The sequence below is a fragment of the Diceros bicornis genome, chromosome 14, assembly GCF_020826845.1.
Source record: "Diceros bicornis minor isolate mBicDic1 chromosome 14, mDicBic1.mat.cur, whole genome shotgun sequence".
Classification (NCBI taxonomy): domain Eukaryota; kingdom Metazoa; phylum Chordata; class Mammalia; order Perissodactyla; family Rhinocerotidae; genus Diceros; species Diceros bicornis.
The window spans coordinates 10,858,516-10,869,599 of record NC_080753.1 but is presented as its reverse complement, the minus strand read 5'-3'; the positions used below and the strand labels follow the sequence as shown (position 1 = coordinate 10,869,599).

The following is an 11,084-nucleotide window of genomic DNA, read 5'->3' as shown; positions in this document are numbered from 1 at the left end:
TCTTTTAGTGACCTGTTTATTTGTTTACTATCTGTTTCCCCCTTGAATATAAGAGGGCAGGGACACTGTAGCCTCAGGGTCACTGACAGTGGCTGGCACATGGTACTTATTAAAGATATTTGTAGAATGGGTGGTTAACGTTATTTTTATTATATATTTCTTATATATTATATTCCTGTGTTTGATGTCTCCCAAACTTAGCCTGTCACACTATTAGTAAAAATGTATCATACACACAACCTTTATTTAAAACAAATAAGCAAGAGAACAGGTTCACTGTAAATAATCAGGTATTCCATATGTTCAAGTGAATATGTTTTATTAAATGCATACTAATCTTTCTATAGGATGTGAGTATACATAATAAATTAAAATGTATATATTTATTAAATATAGATATAATATAATACCAGAACACGATTATTTCAGATGAGAAATCAAAATAAACCCATTTTTAAGTATCTTTTGGTCACTCCAAATTGATATTGCTCATAAAAAAATACACTGATTTTTCCCTGGGGAAAAAAATTAATTCCATAGCAATGTAGTTAAGGGACATATTTTATTTCATAGCTTTCTGCAAGCAAAATTGCTTTGATACAAAATGAGTTCAATGATACAGGTGCTACTGTCCACTCAAGCAAAAGAAAACCTCACATTTATATGAATGCACTTTATAATTATATTCTTAAGTATAATAGGTCTAACACCCAGGATGCCTCTGGCTTCATGTGAAGCCATGGCACAGAAATGCTGCATGGTTCTTGAATATCAGAGCACTGGCGAGTGCTTAAAGGAACTTCCGGTGAACTATCCGGTTCTTAAAGAACTGTGTGTGGATGTATTTGTCTTTCTGCCCTCCATCTTTTAGTTTACATTTAAAGCATCTCAGAATCTATCCCCTGTGTGTGTCTTTCGGCTTTTCAGAGTTTCCACAAGAGCAGGAGAATGTCATGAGGTATCCTTGACATTAGTTCTCAATGTAGTGCTGTGGCTGTCAGAGAGGATGTGGACTTACCTGTAGGTACAGTAACTGATTTTAGTGTGTACTCCACACGTTACAGTGCAGAAATGTTAGTGCATGTTAAATTCTTTCTTCCCCCTCACATACGAGGTGACGTTAATCCCAGAATATCTGACAAAAAATTATACAGAGAAAATAAAAAGACAAATACACAAATAAGGCCATCTGCAGGATTTTAAACTCACCTCTGCAATATTTCACAATAATTTCTACATTATATTTTACATCTTTCAAACTTAAATAATAAATGCTCAAGGAAGGGCCTTGGTGGAACCAACTGCACTATCTCTTTGAGGACTTGTCCAATTTTCTGGCAGGGGATTTCCTCTGGGGTGTGGGGATTTTGGAAGGCTTGGCTGTGGATGGCCGAGAACCTGCTCGGGGTGTAGGCCTGTGCGTCTGGGGGACAGTCTCCACGTCTGAGCACACGGACTGGATTTCTGAAATGTCAAAGTCTGATGCATCGCTGCCTCGGCGGCTGCTGGCCCTGCTGCCAGCTTTGCTTCCGGGTCGGCTTCCGGGTCGGCTGGGAGTCCTCTTGGCATCTGAGGAAAGAGGGCAGAGAGGGGTCACTCATTACTGGGTCCATCTGCAACAGATTCTCGAAACCTAATGCCACCTTAAGTTCAATGATTTTTCCTGACACCTAGTAGACACTCAGAAGATACTTGCGGATTCATGGCCTTCCTCCATTCCACAAGGGTACGTAGCCTCACTCTAAGTAGACATACGATATGAAAAGCTAGATTTACAAACAAAGGGTAGGCTTGGGCTTACCCCACTTAAAACAGGATTCCATTTACTACAAATAGACATGGGGGATGTACCTATAATTTAAGATTATGCTTTCCAAGGGTTACCATGTGTACCCAGGGATGTGGGCAGGGCAAACACGGAGCAAACTCTTATGTGTAAGTTTTGCCCGAGGATGAGTAATTCAAAGCATATAGGAATTTAAAAGATAAGACTTGAAACTTTCAAGAAGCTTCCTGCTTGCCAAGACCAGAACCCCAGGGGTTAGGTTCACTAATCTGTGGAAGAAGTGTGACAAGCACTGGTATAAGGCCCAGTCTGGCTGGATTTTTCCAACCACCCAAAATAGAGCCCAGTGTAATTTCTAAGCAGGCAGAAGAGCCAAGACCTCCCAGCTTGAAGGGGCAGGATGCTGCTGTAGTTTTTCTTCTGTTCTACAGTCATTCGCTCATCTTTCTTTGGTACTTTCCAAAAGAGATTTTCTAGTGACTCATTTATCCCCTACCTTTGTTGGAGGACTTGGAGCTACGTGTGACTTCAAAAGAATACAGCATCGTCAATTTGTAATTTCTTCCCCAATTAGGAAGAAAAAGGACTTTAATCTTCAGATCAGACTGCAAAAGCCATTAGAGAAAGAAATGCACCACACTCACCAGCGAATTGTGTTCGGACTCTGGCGGCTGCCGTTGTTATCAAGGCACTGTCATCCCCAGAGTGGAAGCCTTTCCCTGACAAATATCCTGGAAGTCGAAGCTTGCTTCCTTGTATTGGTGTTCCCTGTATTTAATCAGTGAAAGGACATGTCAAGACGATGCTCCCGTTCCATGATATTCCACCCACACCACTTTACAGAGGGGTGGAAACCCTCTGCTAGACCCTCTTCAGAAGGTGGAGAAACTTTCCCATGGAATGAGACATGGCGCTCTCACTCTCTTTTCTCCACTAATTTCTTATTCTCTCCCTGAATTCAAAGAGAATCTTCTAAAGAAAATGAATCCATGTTGAGGACAAAACACAAAAATGGAGATCCCCAGATGATGGCAAGGAAAAAAAGACAAACTAAACTGTGAGTACATTAGTATCTTTCAGATTGTCAGTGAATATTACAGAGGCAAGAGAGTATTGCCAAAAAGATGGCGGCTGCATGGGATAGAGAAAAGACAGGGCCCTGAAAAATTGTGCTCGGATATTCTGCTGCTGGCCATGCTTCTAGGGAACTAAATAGAAATAAATAAACAGAAATAGAAAATACGTAAATAAGTGATGCCTAGATAGCCATCATTTAAACAAACTTAACTGCAAAAAAAAAAAAAGAGAGACATTTTATAACCTGGTAAAATGTCACTTCATTTCTTGGCTCTATCGCCTTTTATGGGCCTTATACACAAGACACCTAGGCAATGCTTGGGGATAATTCTTCTAAAATTCTTATAGGAGTTCGTAGAGAATGTCTCAAGCAATCACAACTATGAAATTTTGTTATAAGTCTAAAATCATTGCATTTTTCCAGATCACTACAACATTTTGAAAATTCTCCCACAGTTGAAAAAATAAACATCTCCTGAGAAGTACAACGGATGTCATTTTCCTCAATGAACTCAGTCAGAGATTTGGAGGAAATTAATCTGTATAAATTACACGTGCATTTTTTTAAAATTAATTTTTCCCTTATTAAACAGTTTTAAATGTTTAATCTAGCATATGTAAGACCTTTTGATACTTCAGAGTTGCAATATATTAATATTAATATAACACTGACAATTTTTTCACATAGGTATTCTACATATATATTTAAGGATAGAATTTATATATGATTTGTATGCATATAATACTTAAGTTTTCAAAGTACTTTCACACATATAACTACAATAATCCTCACTCGTACTTAATAACAACTTTTTTTCAAATGTGAAAAATAAGGGTCTGAGGAGGGAAGTGATTTGCTCAAGATCTGACAACTCTGATCTAGTTAAATTCCCAAGAATCTCAACAATCCATGAGACAGTGAGAATCCACAAATCATGAAATATATCACTCGAAGGTGACAGAATTCATTACCACGAAAGACGAAAATCATTCTTCTCAGAAAGCCTTGATTATTTTGATTTTATTGTCACAAACCCTACCTAGGACTTTAAAGACCCTTCCACAGAAGTATACTGTTGTTTTGTTTGTTGGTTGGTTTTTATCCGATGAGACTATTTGAAATAAAACATAGTTTTGTATTAGTCAAAATAACACACTTAGATTTTAATTTTGGGGAGTCTCTACTTTTAAAAAATTTGAACTAACATAGCAGCATAACCCTAAATATTTAAAACAAACGTGTCGCTTGAGGTTCTTTTAACCGTTCTCAGTTTTTGCTACAATAGATCCATCATAAGTGACAGACATCTCTAGATGTCGTATATAATACTAACATCTCCCACTTGAAGGAAGGGGTGGAAATGAGGAAGAGTTGAAGAATGGGTTGTTTCTGCCACTATCAGCAATAGTATTTCCAACTGAGTCATGAGAGTAATGAAATTTTCTCTGCCTACCTCTTATTATCGGTGTGAGGATTAAACAAGAGATAAGAAAGTGTTTTGAAAAGGGCTTTTTAAAGATACTATATCACTTTTATACAAGGATCCTGGCCTTTAACATACAATACTGCCTTCATTTCAAGAAAAGTTATTTAGGGATTTTCCCCCCCTAATTATTGTGATTCTAATGAAATATGTGATTATGTGGTGCCTGTATTTGTTATTTTACAGAGAAGTTTCTTTAAAAGATATATGGTTGACTTTCAACTGAATGTAAAGGAGTTAATCTTGGCAAATTTATATCACCTAAATATCTTGTCTCTACATATCATGCCATATTAAAAAGCTAGAGTATGCTTGAATAATAATATCATTAAAGTCTAATAAAGATACATACCTTTTGAAAATGACAGATAACTTTTTGCATATCTATGCCCCCAAGCCCCTGCTCTGATAAATCAAAGCCTTATACGTCTCACCCACCCAATGTTCTGGGGCAGAAATAAATGTAACCGACATTCAGAAGAACCTTACCCATAGAGAACACTCAATGAACATTCTTTTTAATTTAACTGATTCTCTTGCAAATGGTATCGCTTCTCACCTAAAGGGGTTTGTTGCATTTCTTGCCCAGATTATGTCTAGAAGCAAAAGCATACCACTGGCTTTAAAAAAAACTTTACTTCAGTCTAGATATAATCTCCTCCCTGTATTCCACTCTCCCAAGAGAGCAGAGTAAAATTATGTATGAATAAGAAAACAAAAACACACAGGAGGCACGGAGCCTGCAGGTGTGACTCCCTTAACCTGACACCAGTCAAGGAGCTATCAACTGTCTTTTCTGTTAACCCCTTACTCTCACGTCTTCCTGGAAATACTGGCTTGATGCTTATTTTATAGAAGTCCATAAAAAAACATAGTATTACCAAAAGCACATCTATGAAGGGAGAGGTGAAGCAGTGTTAGTGGGTGATGTTTCAGTGAAAGAAGACTGTTAGACTGGGATCTGGGGCCTTACAATACCTCTGCAGATGGCACGGACAAGTCTGAGCACTCTGCTGGCTTACAAGGAGTTGACATTTTGCTGTTTGTCAACCATGGTTTACCATAATTGCGTGTTAGAGGATGGAGAATCTGTATGGAACAATGGCAAATCAAACGTAAAAGACAGCAGACAAAAAACAAAGCCACAAAAAGAGATATTCACAGCAAGGAATCACATTTCACAGAAAGAATGATAATACTTAAAAATAAGTGGGAAGATTTGATGGCAAATCATACGCATCACAAAAATGAATGAAGCTTTAAAAAGAAAAACCAATCTGAAACCAAGCCCCTAAATAGATAGCCTCTATATGGGCCACAAGGCAAAAGCATATATATTTAAAAGAAAAAAATCCTTCATTCACCATATTGTGAGAAGGTACACAAATGGAGAAAGGTGGTCCTACAAATTCTAGGGTCCTAAAACACTCCAAAGTATACTAAGGATATTGATTGCACAGGAGGAGGAAAACGTTTCATGCTCGAGTCCTACCTTGGGTGTGCTGGTGGCAGGGACCTGTGGGGAGGCCGCCTGGCCAGCCTGACTGGACACGGACGTTGATCGGTTGGGTGAAGCTCCTCGCGATGAAGGCCGCGATCTTCGGCCCCGGGGTCGGAAAGCAGCCATGCCCTGGCTGGCACCATCTGCTAAAATGAACTTCTCCCGAAGTTCCATGTTCGTCCTTCCTTTGGCTGCATCACATAACACACAACAATGGACACCAACAAAAGAGGGAGGAAAAAAAGAGGTGTTCAATCGTTTATAGGGAGAACAATCACCTGGCAGCACAGATCACGTTGAGGATTTCAAGAACAGCTTTTTGCCATGCCAACTCCAACTCAGCATAACAAAAAGCTAAATGCATTCCTTCACAATGCATTCCTTTTGGATACAGGTAAGTTTCGGAAAGAAAAAAAAAAGTGTGTTTATTCTAACACTAGACACCAGCAAGAATAATCACTATTAAAGAAAGAGTCAGCATGAAAATGGAAAGCTCATGCTACAATATTGTTAATCCACCAGCTACTGATGCCCACATGGTTTCAACAACCTCTCCCCACACCGAGAAGACAAGCCAGGAAGACAGGGACTGTGTCTTTTGCATGTTCTATTGAGGTAGGAAGAATGCCGATATTTTAACATCAGGATTAATTGAACAATAGAATTACACAGAATGAGAGATGGCTTGTTAATCATGACAACACATAAACTTTCAGGTTTTTCACTTAAATGAGGCAGCTAGTATTTTTTATTTTATGCCTTGAAAAACTCTGTTTTACCAACATGCAATAATGAACACCAGACCCAAGGATACGTAAGGTCATCGGTGATGCGACACTCATACAAACACAAATGCACATGGAGAACACGCCAGCAGAACCCGATGAGCAACGTGTTAGCATGTGTCCAATCACTTACACAACCCTACATTTGCCACACACTGGAGTGTGTCAAATTTTCACAATTTCAATTTGGCAGCACCAGCTCAGTTGGATATGGGTTAAGCCATACGCAATGGATGAAGCGTGTTATTTGAAAACAAATGATGAAAGCAAGAATGTAAAAGTAGGAAAGAGAAAATGTAAGAGAGGAGAGGCAAAGAGAGGGGTTGCCAACCTATAGGAGGCTGAGTAGTAGTAATTGAAGAGTTTGATTCCGAACGTAACATTTTACTCCCATGATGATGAACTAGAAAAAATGACACAGGATACCAATCACATTCAAGAATACTGTTAGCAGGAGAAGAAACAAAGTACAGTAGTTGAATATGCAAAGGGCGCTCAGATCGGGCCTTCAGCACACATTTTAGAAGAAAAGTTGCATTGGGAAAAGAAGCAGTCAAGGGTTTGACTCAATAAAAAAAACGTATTTGGAAGACTTGGCCACAGTCATGCTAACTTTTCTAAGCAACCCAACAGAACACTACATGTCCTAATTTCTTTATTTCATAAATGGAGCTACATTACCTGAGGCTGCATTATTTTCGAAATATAAAACACAAAGGGAGCTCTTGTTATTTTACTCCTTCCGTGGGCGTATTTTTGGCTTGCAGAGAGCAGAGCCACTGTGCACGGTTGTGTTGCAACTCATGGTGGCTGCATCAGAGAGGCCTGCTGATGGCACAGGAACTCACTCCGATGGACCTGTGTACTCAGACGCCAGCACTGAACAAAGGGGCCCCACTGGAGGAACCCTGGGCTCCCTCCCACTTGGTGGCCTAATAATGCCAGCACAAAATTTGTTGCTGTCTGTCTGTTTACAAGGATTAAAATGAGCTCACAGGTTAAAGAAAATCACAAAAATTTTATTGTTTTTTTCAAAGAAAAATGGACTTACTGAGTAAATGGGACCTACCTAGAAAATTGCAATCGAATGACCAAGGTAAGGTAAATCAAGTAAGAATTTAAATACTGACTACAGGATCTGAAAAATAAGGGAAATTAAAAGCGAACCGAGAGAGCTCTTTCCTCTTACTTTGCGATGAGTAAGAATGAGAGATGAAATCCTTTCCTTGGTTGGTATAATTACTCGTTTTGAAAATTACAGATGGGAGCATCTCATCAAGAAAATCTATCCTAGTATTTCCTGCCTACCAGTCTCATATTTATCCAGGAGAAGTAAAAAAACAATGAGAAGAACATGGTTTACATGACTGCCACAAGTTCTTTGAGAACTTGAGGCTGAGAGACCAATGTGGAACATTCACTTTTGTATTAAATGACCAAAATTATACCCAGTATGATTTTGATGCTGGAAAATAATACAAAAATTGATATACTCTCAGGGTGTCATTATCCTGACACCAGCATCTCCTTACCCCTGCAAGGATCATTTTTCACTAAGAACTCATCAAGGGCCATCCATCCGCCTCCGACGCGCACCATCACAGTACTTCTCAAGATTCGAACAAGTCGCAGTTGCTGGGAGTCTCCAAACTGTGAAGATGAAGAAAGAAGCACCTCTAATTGTCAGAATGTAGGATGCAGTAACTCTACAGGAAAGGATGATGTGCAACCTGCAGCAGCTTAAGCAACCAACTTGAACGTCTTGCTTAGTTCACAGCGATTAGTAAAATCTCAGAAAAAGGGGTGTGTAATGATCTGCGTTAGACAGCTGCATGCTGATTTAGCCCAAAGGACATAGTATGAAAAAAGATAACAAAGGTTATCAAGTATAATATTGAAGCTTTCCTCTAAGAAATGACTTTTATTTTTTATGACAGAAACAACATTAGTGAGGCGGTAACTGAAAAATGTTTCTAGAAATTAAACACAGCCATGAAAATAACTCCTGGCCCACTTGCCCAGGGCTTATACAAAATCAGACGATTCTAAAGAAACTTTAATAAACTCTGATTCTCTTCATTAAAACTTCCTCTTACACTAAAACTGTTTTCTACTGAAATCTGTGGGAGAAATCTTCACAAACTCATTTTGTTTTCTCTAAGAACAGTTTTGACTTAGGGAGATGAGGTAGTAAATGCACATAACCAATAAAAATTTCACAGTCAAATAAAATTTCTGTATCACTAATGATCTGGTAAACCAATTTGTTAAAGGCTGGATTAATGTGCCATTTTAGATTACTATAATATTAGAATAGTCGCTGACACATTATTAATGATACAACTTTCAAATCTGAAAGACTTTCTCCTAAAGCTCTTTGTACCATAACTGCTGACACTCATAAGCAATCGTCTTTCTCTTGCCCTTTCAATGGATCTCCAATCTCTTGGATACGCTACAAATTCTGCAAGCCCTGAATAAACGTCTAGACTACAGGTAGTTTCTGATCATAAAGTTTATTTGTTTTGAAAGCCCATGAGAAATGACTTTATACTTTTAAATCATTTCTAACAGGCTCATGTCCAACTTATAAAATCCACCATACTGAATTTCACGGTTGCCAACTCAGCAGATACCACAGCAAAATGAACAGTCAATTAAACATAAATAGCTTCTTTTTAAGGCAGGTAAGATATAATTGTGACTTTATTTGTCTGGGTCCATGATGGATAAACAGAAAACTGTATTTTAAGTAGAAACAATCTGCTACTTTTCAATAAGCTTCACCACTGAGTTTCAGGAAGAGAACCCTAAAACAAAGCCAACCATTCAAGACCCCGAAACTCAGAAGGACCTATAAAGCATGTAAAATGCACCAGCAGGAACTCATGCGTTTTACATCAAACCTTTTTATATTGCTATTTCCAAGGCCATTTTTAAGCCTTGAGATTTCAACTTTCCTATAATTGAATCTGTTCCTAAAATGTAAATTAAAATTTAAAAATCAAAATATATACTTATTTTGTTAGAAAAAAATTGGTGCTGCTAATAAGCAAAGGGAAAGGAGGGGATTTAAAGAAAATTACCCTTAAGGAACCAGATAATTAGACCAGACACTTTTGGTCCAAGATTATGTTCAAAACAAAAGTGTAAAGAAATAGCTAGAGTATATTATAGAGAAGATATTTCCATTCTAATAAATAGGAATGATTTTAAATTTTATTTTGAGAAGGATTCTCTAGACAACTAATACTGCCTTCAGAATTCTCTAATTTTCCCAAGAGCTAAACTGTGAGACAAGAAAAACAGACTAATGTTGTTCTTTGTGCTTTCAGTGAATAAAACCTTTTGAGGTGAGTATTTCATCCTTTCCACAAATAAAAGATGCTATCTCAGTTGCTGACTCAGAAAATAACAAGAAAGGAAAAGTTACCTTTTATGTCTTATAACAAATGTAAGGTTTAAAAACATTTATTCAAAGTAACTGAAAATTTCTATTTGAAAAAATTATGTGATTGCAATAAATGGGGATAATAGGTAATTTGAAACTTAAGATGTAATATGGCTTAAAAACTGAGTGGTAGAGTTTAATATCTAATATGATATGGTCAGGTACTATAAATAACACAGTTCTTTCCAAAAGCATACAGTAAAAAACTCTTCTTGTTTAAATCAAAACACAATTTCTCTTGTCTTTGGTTCTAAAATCTAATCAGGATGCGATGCCTCTGGACAGTTTATATGGACTTAAGTGTGAGGTCAAAATGGCATGAAGTGTGACTTTCAGATTTTGTGTAAGTTAAAAGAGATATATTTCCTTAAAAGGAATGACATCATTTAAAACCTCCAGAGTTAAAATTTCTACCCAAAGGATGCAAAGCCCTAAATCAATGACTTAGGACAAATGGACAACAGCAGCTTTGGAGAGAAGACATTACTTGTGGCTGAGTGCCACCGAGACCTCTCACTGCTCTGTCTTCCCATGTCATCCCCTGATGCTGATCCTTCTCTAGCTACCGTATACCATACATCCTCAATGGTTAATCACCAACGAGGCTAGACAGAGATGGAGAATCAAATTTGTGTTCCAACGAGTACTTGCATAAAATATTGCAAACAGTATTATTAAAAATGGCATCTGAAAATTGCATTTGTAACACTGTAACCAGCCAAGCTACAATTCATTATCTGGTTTGCTTAAAGGTAATCTCCTCATTTGAGACACAAGGCAAAAAGCAATCCTGGATCAAGGACCCTTATAGCGTCGACAGAAACACCACGCCAACCAACAATGAGTAGCTAGGGGGACAGCATGGGAAAGACTGGCCATGGCAAGCTTTAATGATTATGAATTAAAGTTAAAAGAAAAATCATTGGGAACTTGAGAATACATTCCACTGGTTTATACCTGATTTCCCAGGAAGAACTGATGAAAAAAAAAATGAAAAATG

At 37.8% G+C, this 11,084-nt stretch overlaps 1 protein-coding gene across 17 annotated transcripts in view; it reads right to left on the bottom strand.

The window, feature by feature from the left end:
* Positions 1 to 302: 302 nt before the first annotated feature.
* DST (dystonin) overlaps positions 303 to 11,084 on the bottom strand; it is a 441,352-nt gene continuing 430,570 nt past the window's right edge. For 12 of the 17 annotated variants that reach the window (XM_058554118.1, XM_058554104.1, XM_058554119.1 and 9 more), the window contains 6 exons: positions 11,042 to 11,059; positions 8,166 to 8,283; positions 5,840 to 6,039; positions 5,326 to 5,436; positions 2,431 to 2,554; positions 303 to 1,569 (listed from right to left, as the gene is read on the bottom strand). In XM_058554118.1, coding sequence (XP_058410101.1) covers positions 1,307 to 1,569; positions 2,431 to 2,554; positions 5,326 to 5,436; positions 5,840 to 6,039; positions 8,166 to 8,283; positions 11,042 to 11,059 — 834 coding nt within the window. In that variant the 3' untranslated portion in view covers positions 303 to 1,306. The remainder of the gene's footprint in view (positions 1,570 to 2,430; positions 2,555 to 5,325; positions 5,437 to 5,839; positions 6,040 to 8,165; positions 8,284 to 11,041; positions 11,060 to 11,084) is intronic. The other 5 variants (XM_058554107.1, XM_058554120.1, XM_058554121.1 and 2 more) reach the window with 2 other exon arrangements.